The sequence below is a fragment of the Drosophila nasuta genome, chromosome X, assembly GCF_023558535.2.
Source record: "Drosophila nasuta strain 15112-1781.00 chromosome X, ASM2355853v1, whole genome shotgun sequence".
Lineage (NCBI taxonomy): Eukaryota > Metazoa > Arthropoda > Insecta > Diptera > Drosophilidae > Drosophila > Drosophila nasuta.
In genome coordinates, this window is record NC_083459.1 from 4,453,747 (window position 1) to 4,473,566 (window position 19,820).

Here is a 19,820-nt window from a genome sequence, read left to right on the forward strand (position 1 = left end):
CTTATCATCGACTCAGGCTCGCGTTTTAATCTGATTAGCCAAGCTGACTGGTTATTAATGGAAGCAAACAAAGCCGTAGTCTTCAACATCAGATCCAACTCGGAGAGGCAATTCGGGGTTATGCTTCAAACCAATTGCTTAATGTAATTTGTGTATTCGAGGCTCCCATATTAACAGGCTCAGATAAAGAGATCATTGCTTCATTTTACGTGATTGAAAATGGAAAACAATCGTTACTGGGCCGAGAAACAGCAATCAAATTGAACGTCTTAGCATTGGGACTACAGGTCAGCCGAGCTGAATGCATTACCCCATTTCCTAAGTGGAAAGGAGTAACAGTCAAGTTATTAATTGACCCCAATATTAGGCCCCTACAACAGCCAATGCGACGTATACCGGTTGCCATCGAAGCTAAGGTACTGTCCAAACTAGTGGAAGCTCTAAGCAGTGACATAATAGAACCAGTTGTCGGTCACAGCCCTTGGATCTCGCCTATCGTAATAGCTTTCTGGGAAAATGGCGACATCCGGTTGTGTTTGGATATGCGGATGGCCAATCGAGCGGTGATGAGGGAACACTACCCACTGCCTACTTTTGATTCGTTCATGACTAAGTTGAAAGATGCTACATACTTTTCAAGGCTCGATTTGAAAGATGCATATCATCAATTAGAACTGGATGAGGCAAGCCGACAGATAACAACATTTATAACCCCAAGAGGTCTGTTCCGCTACAAACGATTAATGTTTGGAATAAATTCAGCCCCCGAGATATTCCAACGACGGCTTGAAGAGTTATTGTCACCATGCCCCAACGTTCTTAATTATATAGATGATGTCATCATTTTTGGATCAAATGAAGATGAGCATGACGAGACGGTCAGGAAAGTCCGGGCAATATTCAAGAATAATAATGTGGTACTGAATGACTCTAAATGTGTTTGGAAAACACACCGGTTAAGACTTCTAGGCCATATTCTATCAGACAAGGGAATCAGTGTCGATCCTGAGAAAGTAGATGTCAACACTTCATTCCGAGACCCGAAAAATAAGGAGGAGACGAGAAGCTTCCTAGGACTGGTCACTTACGTCGGGAAGTTTATTTCGGACTTACCCGATCGCACAGAACCGTTGAGGAAATTGTTGGGAAAAGACACCAAATTTGTCTGGGGCCCCAAAGAGAATGAAGCGTTCAACGATTTGAAAACTCGGCTGGCTGAAATACCCAGACCTTCATACTTCAATATAAAACATCGAACACGTCTGATTGCTGATGCAAGCCCGGTGGCGCTGGGGGCAGTACTGCTGCAATTCACAGAAGCAAGCGAACCCCAGATCATTTCTTTTGCCAGCCGAAGTTTGTCTGATGTGGAGAAGCGGTACTCACAAACCGAAAAAGAAAGCTTGGCACTGGTATGGGCGGTAGAAAAATTTCATTACTACTTAGCTGGCTTAGAGTTTGAGTTGGTTACCGACCACAAGCCGCTCGAGACAATATTTAAGCCATCATCAAAACCACCAGCTCGCATCGAAAGGTGGCTTCTGCGACTACAGACTTATAAATTCAAAGTTATTTATAAAGCTGGAAAGGAAAACATCTCAGACACTTTGTCTCGGCTGTGTATTATATCATCGACAAAGGATTTCGAGCCAAGAGCCGAATATAGCATTTTACGTATACTGGAGAGCTCAATCCCTATGTCAATGAGCATATCGGAGATAGCAGAGAAAAGCATCCTTGATGAAGAAATTGTAGATGCCATTACTTGCTTGCAAGATGATTCATGGACTTCCGCCGCATCAAATAACCTCTACCCGTTCCGATTCGAGCTTTCCACAATCGGGAACATCCTACTGAGAGGAAATCGTTTAATCATTTCGACTTCTCTGCGGGAAAAGGTGCTAGAGCTAGCCCATGAAGACCATCCAGGCGAATCCGCAATGAAGCGACGGCTACGCTCCAAGGTTTGGTGGCCTGGCATAGATCGTGCGGCTGAAAAGTTTGTGAAATCCTGCAGAGATTGCCTTCTAGTCTCGCAAGCAAACAATCCAGCACCGATGAGTAGAACACCGTTTCCAACGGATCCTTGGATATGCGTGGCTTCCGATTTGTTGGGTCCCTTGCCAAATGGCGAATTCGTACTCGTTTTCATTGATTATTACTCGCGATACATGGAGTTTAAATTCTTGCGTTCGATAACATCAACGACTATTATCGAGGTAATGAAAGAAATTTTCTGCAGACTTGGTTTTCATCAGTAGTGAGTTTAAAGAATACTGCAAGGTTAGTGGCATAGAGCAGATTAGAACTCCGCCTTACTGGCCTCAGGCAAATGGTGAGGTTGAAAATATAAACAGATCGCTAGTGAAGCGATTAAAGATCGCATATCAACACAAAAATAACTATAAAGAGGAGATACAAAAATTTGTGTTGATGTACAATGTAACCCCACATAGTAGCACAGGTACTGCTCCTACGCAGTTAATGTTTAACAGGCTGATCCGTGATAAGATGCCGGGGATTCAGGATTTGGGCGCGGAAGTATTAGACTCAGCAGAACGAGACCAAGACTGCGTTGCAAAACAGAAGGGGAAAGAATCAGCTGATAAAAAGAGAGGGGCGAAGGAAATTGATATAGCAGTAGGTGACAAGGTCCTAATAAAAAATGTTGCGTTCCCACATAAGCTAACACCAAACTTCGACCCTACCGAATACGATGTTATAGAGCGAAAAGGAAACATAGCTATAGTGTCAAGAGATGGTAGACGTTTAACCAGGAATATTAGCCACTTAAAGAAGATACCAATAAGGAGCCCGTCGGACAGTAGCTCCGACCCTGATTCTCTTCCACAGGTACATGTGACTCCACCAGAAGAGTTGACAAACACAGAACAAACGGAACACCAGCCAGCACAGACAGCCGGGATGGAACTACCAAGCTTGGACCAAGGACTGAAATTAAAGCTGATAAAAAAAGGAGGGATGTGGGAACCGGCGGCGAAGAGCGAGGGCGATGGCGGTAGCAGCGACGTCAGCGCCGACGTCAACGACTGATTCATTTACTCTCCTAATTATGTTCTAGTTATTTTAACACGTACGGCCGATGGACCAGCATCGCCGGTCCGAGAATAAAGTGAAAAAGTGTGAAACAAAAGAAATAAATAATACACATGTATATTCATTATGAACGGGAGTGACTTCTGGGTTAATACACATGTCATTGGGCAAACCCGATAAGACTAAAGTAAAATTGTCCGTGCCGTCTACTAGCGCCGCTAGAACTTCAATTAACCCCCCTTTGCCTAGATCCAAGAAGGAGTCGGCTCTTCGTGCATCCAGCACATCGCCGGTTTACACGAAAAGGGAGGTCCCCGCACGGTCAGCTAGTGTTTCGCCCACTTCCGGTACCAAGCCTCTGATCCTCGTCACGAAACCTCCGTCTGATCCTAAGACCAAGGTTGCTTCCGTCCCAATCCCTCGGCTGCCAATTGTAACTCGTTCGCAAAGAGAAATGACACTCAATGTAGTAGACTCAGCATTGACAAAGTTCATTGCCGCGACTGATCGTATCAGTCACTTTGCGGCGCGAGTCAACAAGCTTTCTACTGACAGCCCATCCCTGTACACGTGCCAGGTCTGAAGAGACCAGATGCGTGCCTTGTGGGAAAAAATCGAGAAGGAGTACGAGGCTTGCTCCTGCGTCATGTCGGATGAGATGACGACAGACGAGTTGCCTACTACTCAGGCAAAGTACGATTGCTGAAATGTTCTCTACGAGCAGTGTTCAGCTCAGTTAAGTGAGCAGATAGCTGATGCATCCCAGGCACTCAGTCCCCGTACAACCGCAAGCCGTGCAGTTCATGTCCACAGGGTGTCGCTTACATCCGTGCTGTGTGCCTTCAAGCGATTTAATTCAAAAATAATAATAACTGTCGTCGCATGCAGACGTGTATTTATTGTGCTCCGGGAAAAATATTCAATAAAATAACATAAGTGCAGTGACTGGTTTAAAAATACAATAAAAAAATTCTACAATAACGCGAAAAGACGCTCTTTGCGATGAAATCGCTAATGTTTATATTGATTGATTAATTAATTAATATAAATCATAACAATTAAAACTCTAACTAATCAATCTCGATTACAATGAGTCAAATCGACATTCGTGCACAACGTCACCGTGAGCAAGACGAGAGACGGCTCTCACAACAAAGAAACAACGCGTACTTCTCTTTTAAAGCGACCGAAAATAGTGCAAGCTCTGATCAAGTGCGGTCAATTACCCCCAACTCGATCGACCTCTTAAACGTAGAGAGCAATAGAGAGCGCTCATGCTCTCCCTCGCTTCCATCGACGTCTCTGCAGCCTAAGAGCGCAGTAACCAGCACCGCAATTTCGCTGACAACGTCAACTGTAACAACAACAACAACCGCAACTGTATCGACAGTGCGTTTAACGACATCATCAGCTATAAGCGCAAACATTACTATGTCTGTCGCTGCGCTGTCCGAAAAACAGAACAAAAACAATGAACTTATTAAGCCGGCTGTGCAGACTGGTATGGATCGCTACATTCAAATTAAAAGGAAGATGAGCCCTCTAAATTCTCAACGCAAAATAACCCGTGGCAATGCTAGCCTAGCTGCAATAGAAACGGACATGAACTCGAACCTATTAAAAATCTTGGCAGACGCCTATGAGGTTGAGGCGGCCGAATCTACTGAAGTCGAGAAAAGGAAGCCACAGCCTTCGCCTATTTATATACGAGAAAAAAGTTCCAATGTTCTCGTCAACAAAATTATAGAGCTTATTGGCAAGGATAACTTCCACATAATACCCCTTGTAAAGGGCAACATTCACGAAACAAAAGTTCAAATGAAGTCTGAAGACAATTGCAGAGTACTATCGAAATATCTTACCGATAATAAAAAGATTTTTTACACGTATCAGCTTAAAAGCAGCAAGGGTTTGCAAGTCGTACTTAAGGGTATAGAATCCAAAGTAACGCCTGCAGAGATAACAAAGGCACTACAAGAGAAGGGATTTAGCGCAAAAACAGTCTGCAATATCCTTAACAGGGATAGAAAGCCGCAGCCACTCTTTAAGGTTGAGCTCGAGCCAGAAAAAAGACCCCTGAAGAAATACGAAGTGCACCCTATATATAATCTTCAGTTCCTGCTGCACCGCCGAATTACAGTTGAGGAACCGCACAAACGCAATGGTCCGGTACAATGTGCGAACTGCCAAGAATATGGCCATACAAGGTCATACTGTAAACTGCGCCCGGTGTGTGTAGTTTGTGGAGAGCTTCATGACTCCGCACACTGCCCAGCGAACAAAGATGACTGCAACTCGAAAAAGTGCGGCAAGTGCGGTGGCAATCACACTAACTATAGAGGTTGCCCAGTTTATAAGGATCTGAAAAGCCGCATCCATCAAAAAGGAATTACCGCACGCACCCAAAATAAAACATTGAAAGTCTCCAGATCAAACCCTGAAGTCTTCGTCTCGACTGGAGCCAGATCCTCACTAGGACCTATAAACTCTGACAAAAGTGTGACATACGCAAGCGCTTTAAAATCAGGACCGGCTACCCCTGCCCCAAAAAGTTCATTTCTGCAATCAGCATACCAAGAACCGAACATGGCTCAGCAGCATCAATCGCCGGAGCAGCAAAAACAACTTCGAAGCTATGATATGCAGCTTACAACAAAGCCTAACAGAATTTATGTCATTTATGCGCATAACTATGCAAGATTTAATGCGAAACCAAAATCTATTGATTCAAATGCTGGTTACACAACAATCCAAATAATGACTCCCCTACGGATCTCTACGTGGAACGCTAACGGCGTTTCCCAGCATAAACTTGAGTTAGCTCAATTCCTGCTGCTTTCAGAAGTACACCTTACAAACAAATACAATTTTCAATTACGAGGATATACTTTCTACGGAACAAATCATCCAGACGGTAAAGCACATGGTGGGACTGGAATTCTAATCAGAAGCCGTATTAAGCATTACTATCATAACAAATTTGCTAAAAACTACCTACAGGCCACATCTATAAATATAAAATTAAATACTGGCAACCAAGTTACACTAGCCGCCGTATACTGCCCCCCTCGCTTCGCTATAGCTGAAGATGAGTTTATGCAGTTTTTTAACTCACTAGGAGACCACTTCATAGCAGCAGGAGACTACAATGCCAAGCACACACACTGGGGATCTCGTCTCGTGACTCCAAAAGGAAAGCAGCTCAACGCCAAGAACAAGCTCGACTATGTTTCTCCTGGCACACCTACATACTGGCCGGCAGACCCAAAGAAACTGCCCGATTTAATAGACTTTGCGATTACCAAAAACATTCCAAAAAATCTGATAAGCGCCGAATGCCTTTCGGATCTTTCATCTGATCACTCGCCTATACTGTTTATTCTACTCCGACATCCAGAAACATTGGAACAATCATTAAAATTGACCTCACAGAAAACCAATTGGATTAAGTACAGAAAGTATATTAGCTCACACATTGAGCTAAGTCCCCATCTCAACAATGAAGCCGACGTAGACAGCTTTGTTAATTCACTGGAGTCTGTACTTGTCTCTGCAGCCCAAGCTTCAACACCTCAAACCATAAACACACAAAGCAATCGAAAGAAGACAAATCTACAAATCGAGCAGCTCGTCCTCGAAAAGCGAAGCCTACGTCGAGAGTGGCAATTCCACAGATCGCCATCTGCAAAGCAAAGTTTAAGACATGCCTCACGTAAAGCTCTACAACAAGAAGAAGCATATGTCCAACGGCACTACATAGAGCAACTGTGTACTTCTAGTACAAAAAACTCACTATGGAAAGCTCACCCAACTCTGAGCTCACCGAAAGCTGGGCGCGCAGCGATGCAGACAGAGCCAGCACGTTTGCCAACCACCTTACAAATGTATTCCAACCAAATCCTGCCACAAGTGAGTTTACTTTGCCGACTATCCCATATGAGGCTCAGCCAATCGAATTTCGCCCAAATGAAATCGTTAGCATCATCAAAAATCAACTGAATCAGAAAAAATCTCCGGGCTGCGATCACATAACTCCCAAAATGATCATCGAACTTCCATATTGCGCCGTTTGCACTATCACCCATCTTTGCAATGCCATCGCAAAACTTGGCTACTATCCAGTGAGATGGAAAAAGTCAATTATAATAATGATAGCAAAGCCGGGAAAAGACCACACAATCCCCACGTCGTATAGACCTATAAGCCTACTTTCATGCTTATCTAAACTCTTTGAAAAATACGTTTTGACTCGGATAAACACATACCTAAGACTGCAGGAAGGAATCCCGTCACACCAATTTGGGTATCGCGAAAAGCACGGAACAATTGAGCAGGTCAACCGGATAACATCAGAAATTCGGAACGCGTTCGAAAAACGAGAGTATTGTACTGCCGTATTTTTAGATGTCTCTCAAGCATTTCATAGAGTCTGGCTAGAAGGTCTAATGTACAAGATCAAGACAATGCTCCCCAGCAACACCCATAAGCTTTTAGAGTCTTACCGTTACGACAGAAAATTTGTTGTGAGATGCAACACTGCTATATCTGATGATTTCACTGTTGGAGCCGGAGTTCCTCAAGGTAGTGTGCTAGGGCCAACACTATACGTCCTCTACACAGCAGACATCCCGACAAGCACACGAATAACAACATCTACGTTTGCTGATGATACAGCTATTCTTAGCCGCTCAAAATGCCCGAGGCAAGCAACTGCGCAGCTAGCTCTTCATATAATCGACGTTGAAAAATGGCTATCAGATTGGCGAATTAGAGTGAACGAACAAAAATGCAAGCACGTTACATTCACCCTGAACAGACAAAACTGCCCGCCGCTAACGTTAAACAACACTCTACTCCCGCAAGCAAACGAAGTGACATATCTAGGAGTACACCTCGACAGAAGACTCACATGGCGCCGGCACATTGAAGCCAAAAGAACACATCTAAAGCTAAAAGCCAGCAGCCTTCATTGGCTTATCAACGCTCGGTCTCCTCTCAGCCTTGAATATAAATTCCTGCTGTATAACTCGGTACTAAGACCTGTATGGATGTACGGCTCCCAATTATGGGGGAATGCCAGCAACAGTAATATTGACATAGTCCAGCGAGCTCAGTCGAATATCTTGAGAACCATCACCGGGGCACCGTGGTACGTTCGCAACGAAAACATACAACGCGACTTAAATATTCTACCAGCCAAGGAAGTGATCGCAGAACAGAAGAAAAAGTACTTTACCAAGCTACTGTTGCACCCTAACCACCTGGCGAGGTCTAACAAGGTTAAGCAACCAATCACGTCTTCGTCGCAATGACTTACCTACCCAGCGACCGACTTGAGGGACGCGCAACCAGAATGCAGTCTTAACACACTGTTAGATAAATTTTAATGTTAAGATTAGTCTCAAAATTAAGAAGAAGATTCAATAAATAAAAGCAAAGTTCTCAAAAAAAAAAAAAAAGAGAATTGGGACTGCATCCTGGTTTTCTTGTGTTCTTCGAGGCTCCCCCGTCTCCAAGCAGGTCGACTCCTTTAAGAGTAGGGTGATTTCGAACAAATTGTGTTCCTGCAAATTGTGTTCCCGGGAGAATCATCCGATTCGCTTGTGCCCTCGTTTCCTTCAGATGGATATCAACGAAAGGGTCAACTACATTAAGCTACAAAAGCTGTGTTTAAATTGTTTCGCAGGAGGCCATATCCTGGCCGAGTGCACAAGTGCGCACAGCTGCTTTACTTGCAAGGGTCGTCATCATACACTCCTGCATCGAGTGAACCCGGCGCCGACAGTTACAACCCCCACTCCATCTCCAATACAGTCCACTTCCACCCAGTCAGCTAACGTCCAATCATTCCTGGCAGTTAACACACAAGGTGTTCTGCTGAGCACAGCTGTCATTCACATATGCCATCTCGGCGTCCGCTATACAGCTCGGGCTCTGATCGATCCCGGTTAGAGGCCACCTTCCTTTCAGAAAGATTGTTCAAACATTTGAGGATGCCATATACATCCGTGCAAGCCCACGTCTCTGCCCAGCCCCGAAAGTACTGCCAATTCTTAATTGGCTCCCCTGTCAGACAGGATCTGCAGATTGAGGCGTCGGCGTATGTCCTTCCCCAGTTAGCGGGGAATCTGCCCTCATGTACAGTCCCACAAAAACTCCTCGAAAATCTGCCAAATATCCAGTTGGCAGACCCCAAGTTCTTTGAGAGTTCGCAGATTGATGTGCTACTAGGCGCTGATATCCTCCCGTCCATTCTGCTCGGTGGCTCTCACCCTAACATTTGTGGGACCCTCCTTGGTTAAGAGACCATTTTCGGTTGGATCCTGACAGGCCCTGTGTCGAGATCCACTTCTAAGTCCATTTCGTCCTTTTCGGCTCGACTGTCCATAGGCGAACTGCGCCATTGGAGGAACTCCTCTCCAAATTTTTGGAGATGGAGGACCTTCCCGCTAACCCAGCGAAAGAGTCTGACCTTGTCTGTGAGGCCACGCCATCGCCACGACCGAGCGAATCTCAACTGGTCGCTATATGGACACGCTCCCATTCCGCGATACTGGTCACGTTGACCTGGGTCACTCGAGGGCTACAGCTCTCGCTCAGTTCCTGAGAAACGAGAGCCGTTTAAAGAGAAACGACTCTCTGAAGGAACAATATGACGCCGTTATTCAGGAGGATCTAGATTTGGGTCATATGACTCTAGTCCCCCATCGAGTTCCGGCAACTATTATTTGCCGCATCACGCTGTTCTCAAGCCCGACAGCACCACCACGAAGCTTAGCGTTGTATTCAACGCCTCCAGTCCGACTTCAAACGGGAAGAGTCTGAACGACATCCTCCACACTGGGCCGATCCTGCAATCTGACCTAACCATTCAAATCCAGAAATGGAGGTTTTTCCAATTCGACAACACCAAGATGTATCGGCAAATCCTTGTGGACCCCAAACACACCCGGTTTCAAAGGTTGCTCTTCCGTACGCGAGACGAGAAGTTGTGCGACTTTGAACTCAACCTTTGGAGTGAACTGTGCTAGGTACCTGGCTATCCGCGTTCTGCATCAACTTGCGAGTGATGTTTGCGACCGGTACCCCCTAGCTAGTGACATCATCGCCAAATTATATGTACGTTGATGACGTCCTAGCAGGAGCTCACACTAAGCAGACCGCGGTGTCTGCTATAGATGAGCTTCGAACAGCGCTTGTGCTCCGGGCTGCGATCACATAACTCCCAAAATGATCATCGAACTCCCATATTGCGCCGTTTGCACTATCACCCATCTTTGCAATGCCATCGCAAAACTTGGCTACTATCCAGTGAGATGGAAAAAGTCAATTATAATAATGATAGCAAAGCCGGGAAAAGACCACACAATCCCCACGTCGTATAGACCTATAAGCCTACTTTCATGCTTATCTAAACTCTTTGAAAAATGCGTTTTGACTCGGATAAACACATACCTAAGACTGCAGGAAGGAATCCCGTCACACCAATTTGGGTATCGCGAAAAGCACGGAACAATTGAGCAGGTCAACCGGATAACATCAGAAATTCGGAACGCGTTCGAAAAACGAGAGTATTGTACTGCCGTATTTTTAGATGTCTCTCAAGCATTTCATAGAGTCTGGCTAGAAGGTCTAATGTACAAGATCAAGACAATGCTCCCCAGCAACACCCATAAGCTTTTAGAGTCTTACCGTTACGACAGAAAATTTGTTGTGAGATGCAACACTGCTATATCTGATGATTTCACTGTTGGAGCCGGAGTTCCTCAAGGTAGTGTGCTAGGGCCAACACTATACGTCCTCTACACAGCAGACATCCCGACAAGCACACGAATAACAACATCTACGTTTGCTGATGATACAGCTATTCTTAGCCGCTCAAAATGCCTGAGGCAAGCAACTGCGCAGCTAGCTCTTCATATAATCGACGTTGAAAAATGGCTATCAGATTGGCGAATTAGAGTGAACGAACAAAAATGCAAGCACGTTACATTCACCCTGAACAGACAAAACTGCCCGCCGCTAACGTTAAACAACACTCTACTCCCGCAAGCAAACGAAGTGACATATCTAGGAGTACACCTCGACAGAAGACTCACATGGCGCCGGCACATTGAAGCCAAAAGAACACATCTAAAGCTAAAAGCCAGCAGCCTTCATTGGCTTATCAACGCTCGGTCTCCTCTCAGCCTTGAATATAAATTCCTGCTGTATAACTCGGTACTAAAACCTGTATGGATGTACGGCTCCCAATTATGGGGGAATGCCAGCAACAGTAATATTGACATAGTCCAGCGAGCTCAGTCGAATATCTTGAGAACCATCACCGGGGCACCGTGGTACGTTCGCAACGAAAACATACAACGCGACTTAAATATTCTACCAGCCAAGGAAGTGATCGCAGAACAGAAGAAAAAGTACTTTACCAAGCTACTGTTGCACCCTAACCACCTGGCGAGGTCTAACAAGGTTAAGCAACCAATCACGTCTTCGTCGCAATGACTTACCTACCCAGCGACCGACTTGAGGGACGCGCAACCAGAATGCAGTCTTAACACACTGTTAGATAAATTTTAATGTTAAGATTAGTCTCAAAATTAAGAAGAAGATTCAATAAATAAAAGCAAAGTTCTCAAAAAAAAAAAAAAAAAGGGTGTTGGGACTGCATCCTGGTTTTCTTGTGTTCTTCGAGGCTCCCCCGTCTCCAAGCAGGTCGACTCCTTTAAGAGTAGGGTGATTTCGAACAAATTGTGTTCCTGCAAATTGTGTTCCCGGGAGAATCATCCGATTCGCTTGTGCCCTCGTTTCCTTCAGATGGATATCAACGAAAGGGTCAACTACATTAAGCTACAAAAGCTGTGTTTAAATTGTTTCGCAGGAGGCCATATCCTGGCCGAGTGCACAAGTGCGCACAGCTGCTTTACTTGCAAGGGTCGTCATCATACACTCCTGCATCGAGTGAACCCGGCGCCGACAGTTACAACCCCCACTCCATCTCCAATACAGTCCACTTCCACCCAGTCAGCTAACGTCCAATCATTCCTGGCAGTTAACACACAAGGTGTTCTGCTGAGCACAGCTGTCATTCACATATGCCATCTCGGCGTCCGCTATACAGCTCGGGCTCTGATCGATCCCGGGTTAGAGGCCACCTTCCTTTCAGAAAGATTGTTCAAACATTTGAGGATGCCATATACATCCGTGCAAGCCCACGTCTCTGCCCAGCCCCGAAAGTACTGCCAATTCTTAATTGGCTCCCCTGTCAGACAGGATCTGCAGATTGAGGCGTCGGCGTATGTCCTTCCCCAGTTAGCGGGGAATCTGCCCTCATGTACAGTCCCACAAAAACTCCTCGAAAATCTGCCAAATATCCAGTTGGCAGACCCCAAGTTCTTTGAGAGTTCGCAGATTGATGTGCTACTAGGCGCTGATATCCTCCCGTCCATTCTGCTCGGTGGCTCTCACCCTAACATTTGTGGGACCCTCCTTGGTCAAGAGACCATTTTCGGTTGGATCCTGACAGGCCCTGTGTCGAGATCCACTTCTAAGTCCATTTCGTCCTTTTCGGCTCGACTGTCCATAGGCGAACTCCGCCATTGGAGGAACTCCTCTCCAAATTTTTGGAGATGGAGGACCTTCCCGCTAACCCAGCGAAAGAGTCTGACCTTGTCTGTGAGGCCACGCCATCGCCACGACCGTGCGAATCTCAACTGGTCGCTATATGGTCACGCTCCCATTCCGCGATACTGGTCACGTTGACCTGGGTCACTCGAGGGCTACAGCTCTCGCTCAGTTCCTGAGAAACGAGAGCCGTTTAAAGAGAAACGCCTCTGAAGGAACAATATGACGCCGTTATTCAGGAGGATCTAGATTTGGGTCATATGACTCTAGTCCCCCATCGAGTTCCGGCAACTATTATTTGCCGCATCACGCTGTTCTCAAGCCCGACAGCACCACCACGAAGCTTCGCGTTGTATTCAACGCCTCCAGTCCGACTTCAAACGGGAAGAGTCTGAACGACATCCTCCACACTGGGCCGATCCTGCAATCTGACCTAACCATTCAAATCCAGAAATGGAGGTTTTTCCAATTCGACAACACCAAGATGTATCGGCAAATCCTTGTGGACCCCAAACACACCCGGTTTCAAAGGTTGCTCTTCCGTACGCGAGACGAGAAGTTGTGCGACTTTGAACTCAACACAGGCACCTTTGGAGTGAACTGTGCTAGGTACCTGGCTATCCGCGTTCTGCATCAACTTGCGAGTGATGTTTGCGACCGGTACCCCCTAGCTAGTGACATCATCGCCAAATTATATGTACGTTGATGACGTCCTAGCAGGAGCTCACACTAAGCAGACCGCGGTGTCTGCTATAGATGAGCTTCGAACAGCGCTTGAGAGTGCTGGGTTCCCTTTGCGTAAGTGGACCTCGAACTCAAAACATGTGCTAAAGAGAATCCGTAAGGAATACTTGCTCTGTGCAGACTTCCCCGAGATCGACAAAGCTAGTGTCACAAAGACGATAGGTATTCGATGGCGGGCCACGTCCGACGAGTTCTTTTTCGTCACCGCCGAGATGGTGTCCAAACCATCTTTCACCAAGAGAGAAGTGCTGTCGCAGATCGCCAAGTTGTTCGACCCAGCAGGTTGGCTTAATCCCGTGGTCATTTGGGCCATTCACATTCCCAGATGGACCAAGTCCATCCATTCACCCGGCGCAAAAATCCAATTCCACGGCTTTTGCGACGCCTCTCAGAGCGCGTATAAAGCCGCTCTATATGCACGAGTGGAAACGGCCGGACATGTGTTCGTACGCCTCCTTGTGGCAAAGACTAGAGTTGCACCTATCAAGACGGTCTCTCTACCTCGTCTTGAGCTGTGCGGAGCTCTCCTGTTGGCAGAATTATCCGCCGCCCTCCTACCACACTTCTCCACACCCGACGCTGAGACGTAGCTGTGGACAGATTCCACTATAGTTCTGACGTGGCTGGATAAGCAGCCGTGCAAGTGGACCACTTTAGTAGAAAACCGTGAGGCTAACCGAGTGGCTAAGCTTCAGTCGGTGAATGGCACTTGGCAACATGTTCGTTCCGAACACAATCTAGCCGATCTGGCGAGCCGCGGTGTCTCGCCGCAAGAGCTATTGGCCAGTTTGCCTTTGGTGGCAGGGGCCTGAATGGCTAACGCACTCACCATCGTAGTGGCCTTCACCAATCATTGGGCTCGATACTGAATTGGAGTGTCGAGCGGTGAAGGTCCATGCAGCGCAAGTCCTGTGTGACGACTTCCTCGACTGTTTCTCCAGGTTCGATCGAGCGCTCAGAGTGTTTGCGTATGTGCGGAGGTTTGCCAAGCGTTGCCGCCATCCCAAGGTCTCCTTTCCAGAGACGCTCAGCTCTTAAGAGCTTGCAGAAGCTCAGGAGAAGCTGATAGTACTGGCTCAGAATCGGGTATACACGAAAGAGTGTGCTTCCCTCCAGTCCCATAACCGTTTAAACGGGTCAAGCGATATTCTGAGCTTGAATCCGTTCCTTGACAAGCAAGGGGTCCTGCGTTCATGTGGACGCGTAAGAGCGTCCACCTCCTTATCTTACGACGAACGGCATCCTGTAATACTCCCGTTCAACTGCGTGCTTTCACGCCTCCTGGTCTCGTTCACGCATCAAGTCTCCCTCCATGGAGGCAACCAATTGGTGATGCGGCTGGTCCAAACCAAGTTCTGGATTCCCAAGCTAAGGAACTTAGTGAAGACAGTAATTTTAGCATGCAAGACCTGTGTGATACTTCGCCAGAAGCTCCAGTCGCAGCTGATAGGCGATCTCCCAATTGCTCAGTCGACCTTTCCGTGACCATTTACTAACACCGGAGTAGATTTCGCCGGTCCCTTCGACGTCAAGAGCTACGTCGGACGGGGCTGCAAGATTACGAAGGGTTATGTATGTGTCTTTGTGTGCTTCAGCACCAAGGCAATTCATCTTGAGGCGACCACAGATCTGACAGCGGAGAAGTTCTTGGAAGCTTTTTCCCGATTCGTGGCACGGCGTGGGTGCCCTCTTCACATGTACTCTGACAACGGGAAAACATTCGTCGAAGCCTCCTCAATTCTGCCCAAAGATCTTGTAGAGAGCACCCGCAACCTGATTCTCACCACTCACAGCCATCAAGGTCTTGCATGGCATTTCAACCCACCTGGTGCCCCTCACATGGGGGGGTCTCTGGGAAGCAGGCGTCAAGAGTTTCAAGACGCATTTCTACAAAACGGTTTCCTACGTTAAACATACGTTCGAGGAACTTTCGACCCTCCTGGCGAAGATCGAAGCGTGCCTCAATTCGCGGCGTCTGTCTCCTATGTCAGAGGATGTAAGCGACTTTCTGGCCCTCAGTCCCGGTCATTTCCTGATCGGGGGGTCCGCTACTCTCTATGGCGGAGCCAGAGTCGAGGGAGGATGTGGAGTCCATCCGCAATCGCTGGCAACAGCTCAAGGCTCCCCATCAGCATTTCTGTGTGCGATGGAAGAATGAGTATTTGTAGGAGTTGCATAAGCGGCAGTCACCCTCACGCGACCTTCAGATCGGTGGCATGGTGATCATCAGAGAGGAGAATTTTCAACCACAAGAATGGCGCCTTGGGCGTGTGCTGACCACTTGCCCGGGCGCAGATGAAAGGGTCCGCGTGGTGGACATCCAGACGTGTCGTGGTGTTTTCCGCCGACCAGTTGCAAAGCTGGTCCCAACGGGACCCACGCTCTGAATCTCCCACTCTTCTCTCTACTGCCATCCACTATCCTGTGGTTTCTCATCCGGCTTATGCAACTCATACCGCGCCATTTTTCATTTAATCCATTGTTTCTTTTATTTTTCTCTTCCATTTGTTTTTCTTTTTTTTTCTTGTTCTTCTTTTTCATTCCATAACAGTTCACCATGGCGTCCTCCAGAAGCTCGTCCTGCTCCCTCTCAGACGAGGTGTGCTTGAGAAGGCTCTTCTCGCCAGCGCGCCCCATTTCGCCTCCGACAGCCGCCTCTCCGCCGAGACAAGTCGTCCCGATGGAGACGGAGCCCTCTCCTGTACCGGTGGCACCGGTTACTCCGCGTGGGGTTTCCGTGCCTCACCGGGTCACCCCCCAGTGGGATGGGTATGCGCCTCCCGGCACAAACTCGTTCCGCTGTAGGGTGTGCCGCGGTGCCCACGCACTGCGCAAGTGTCCGCGTTTTGCCCAGCTGACGCCAGAGAAGCGGCTCCGGGCAATACATGTCAATAAGGACTGTCCCAACTGCTTGGCTCATCAGCAATCCCGGGGCACTTGTCGCAGTGATGGACGGTGCAGGTATTGTGGCGAGGACCACCGGTTGACGTGACCAACCGGCACCCTCCAGAGGAGGACCATCAGGCTCATCCCGGATTAACCGGCCCACTGCCCCACACCCCAGGCCCGTGCCTAGCCCCGCCATGACGTACTTACTTACATTAATGGTGTTTGTTCGCGCAAAAGTGCACCTTTGCCGTCCACCCAACACATGCAATAGATGGTTGTCCAATTCAGGAGTTTGTCGTCCCATATCAAGTGCCGTTTTCCAGATTAGGGTAAATATTTGTTATACGTATATTTCGTTTTTTTTTTGTTGTTCTAAGTTTAGTTTTGTCTATTTATTTTTAGATTCGGCACTCAGTCTTAAATTATATTAACCCAGTTATAATTTATATAAAACCCAGTATGCAAACTAAAATCAAATAACCCAGTCATAAATTATAATAACCCAGTCACAATTAATATAAACGCCGTAATAATTCATATGAACGCCATATGAAGTTATATAAAACGCCGTAACAATTTATAATAAACCAATATCCAAATTTGAATGTGGTCGAATTTTAAATTCGTTATACTGAAAATTCACCACACACAAATGAGGGATTAACGGCTATCCACCCAAAGCTCGCCGTCACAGCTTTGCTGGCCACATCAGCTGTTGGTACGCCACGAGCAGATGATCTGCTGTTGGTTGCCGACTCTCATTGAGCAAAACCAAGCAGACTGAGTTTCGGATGAAGGAAAACATCTGCGGCCGAGGGCTTTGCAATCTCCATCTACGGATTGCTATGTTCTGTGGTGTCCTCAAGGCGAATATCAGCGTCACCCAGTAGGAAGGCGAACAGCTGAATAGCAGCTAATGTTTTTTTTTTTTGTATTATTGTAAGCTTATTTTTCTTGTTATCTTATTGTTCGTTATATTGTTGTTAGTTTAGATTGTTTAGTGTGCATTTTTAAGTGAATGTTTGTAAGTGATGTAAGTGTATTATGATGTGGCGAGAAAATTGAAAACAACCACTTTTCTTTGCCCCGCCTAGTACAAATACCACTGTTTAATTGTACAAGATCACAATGGCAAACAGTGTATATAAGGCAACAGAAATAGGCAAGATATCATTGTATAATTGTATTTACTTAAAAAATTTAATGATTTTGTATTGCCGCCAAGCAGATACAACCATACCTACATACGTGTGTATGTATGTATGTTTGTTTTGATCGTCTTACATAGCAAGTAGCTTGCATGCATGCGCAAAAGCTCGGAAATTATTATTTCTCCACAGCTACACCACAGACAAGCACCAACACAAGGAAAGATCTTTCTGCGTGGGAGTCGCGACTGTATGTAAGTCTGATTCATTCTAACTAATTGATTTCTTATGAGCTAGAGCTAAAGCTTTCGTTTGCTTGTGGTCCCTCTGACCATAGCGCTGCTACAGCTGTTTGCAGTCCCAGCGGTCAATGACCTTGCGAGACTGGCAATAGCAAGTCATTTATTTGAGTGACAGCCATCAGCTGATCCACATTTAATTTCAATATAATGGTTGCCTATATTCTAAATGCTAGCAATGCATTCTAAATGAACCAAAATTAGTTAATTTTAACTATCATTTTAGTTTCACTTCATTTTATTTCCCTTTAATACTTTCGAAATAATTATTTATATTATAATTATGCCAGAACATATTTTATATTTATAGGTTAATTATTTTTAGTATTTATATATTTATTCTTTTCTTTTTGCCTTATTAATTTCCGCCTCATACACACTTACTATGTTTGTCCGTTAATTTATTTATTTTCTCTTGTCATATTTTTTGTCATTTCATAATGTATTTAATATTCAAATTATTTTTGTCATATGTTAATAAATTAAGTATGCACACTTTTTTTCCTATCCTCGAAATATGCCAAATAGTCCCTTTTCGGTATAGCCATCAGTGCCTTCTTCGATTTAGCTTTTATCTCCTCAATCGACTCGAAACGCATTCCCCGAAGTGGTCTCTTCAGTTTTGGGAATAGTCAGAAGTCACACGGAGCCAAATCAGGCGAATACAGTGGTTTGCGAAATGGTCAAGAAAAACGTGTACAGAAATTGGTCGTTTTTGGTACCAAACGAGATTTGACTTTTCGTAGGCCCGAATGGTCTTTCAAAATGGTTTTCACAGATCTTTCTGATATTCCGATCATATCAGTAAAGTCTTTAATAGTCAACCGACGATTTTTGCCTCCACTTTGTTGACGTGTTGGTCATGTGTTGACGTCGATTGTCGTCCGGAGCGCTCCAAGTCATCAACACGTTCTCGACCTTCTTTGATGTCTTTGTACCACTTAAAAACATTTTTTTTGTGACATGGTAGAATCACCAAAGGTCTTCCGCAACATACTCGGCGTTTCCGCAGCCTAAATTTCATTCAGCAAACAAAATTTGATGGCACTTCTCATTCAGACATTGTAAAAAATCGAAAAATGCACTCTTGATCGTTTGGAAAACACAAGCGTAAATATATTTCTGATAATGACATTCAAATGAAATTTGGCCCAGATGTCATTAACAGTCTTGCCAACTTAAGAAAAAAAAGAATTAGGCCGAATTGTTAGGCCCGCGAAGTTTAAATTGAAAATTCACCTTACTTTTTGCCCACAGTAGTATATGCTGTCGTATTTCTTTAGGTGTAGAGCTTACTTTGAAAAAAGTTCGTGGACCAGATCTGCCTCTTGCGGTAAGCAAAACACCTAATGAAAACGATGGAAATAAATTAGTACTACAAAATTAATTCAGCAATTGACAACTAAATTCATTGACTGGGGTTGCATAGTCCCGTGGTGGCGCAAGTCAGCTTAATGTGTTTAGTATTGTTTATTGTCCGTCTTCATCAATCATAAAAGTTTACAATGTAATATTACTAATTAGGCGATCTATTATCGACCGAGTATGGTTTGCATGCGCTATTACGCTATACTTAGTTTTGAAATAATTGCTCTTAAAGTTGGTATTATTAACATGAAGGAGCTTTATGAATGCTTATATTTTCCCCAATTTCTTTTCTTTCCTTTTTAGTGGCTGTTAAGGCATTCACATTTCAATTAGCGTTTGAAACGGATCGTGGTTCAGAGCTGCTTTCTCGTCATACTAATTGAAGGTATGCTTATCTAGCAACTAGTCCTATCCATTCAGGTGGGTTAATAGGAAAATCTGGAGGCTAACTTACACTCTGTGAAGTTTTGCATGGTTTCCAAATATCTTATGAATCGTGTTTATTTATCAGTTTTGTTGAAATTTACATTTGTTTTATTATTTAGTTATCTATTTATTTGTTCAGTTATTTTTGTGTGTTATTGTTGGTATTTATCTATTTATTTACTTATTTATTTATTTCATTTTTTTTCTTATTTATATTTATTTATTTATATATTATTTATTTTCCCATTATTTTTATTTTTTTATACAT

The 19,820-nt window shown here is 45.2% G+C and overlaps 1 protein-coding gene across 1 annotated transcript; it reads left to right on the top strand.

The window, feature by feature from the left end:
- Positions 1-11,295: 11,295 nt before the first annotated feature.
- Positions 11,296-14,012, top strand: LOC132795433 (uncharacterized). Its single transcript, XM_060806133.1, has 4 exons — positions 11,296-11,526; positions 11,872-12,806; positions 12,949-13,273; positions 13,350-14,012. The coding sequence occupies exons 1-4, from the start codon at positions 11,296-11,298 to the stop codon at positions 14,010-14,012; spliced, it is 2,154 nt and encodes a 717-aa protein (XP_060662116.1).
- Positions 14,013-19,820: the final 5,808 nt, after the last annotated feature.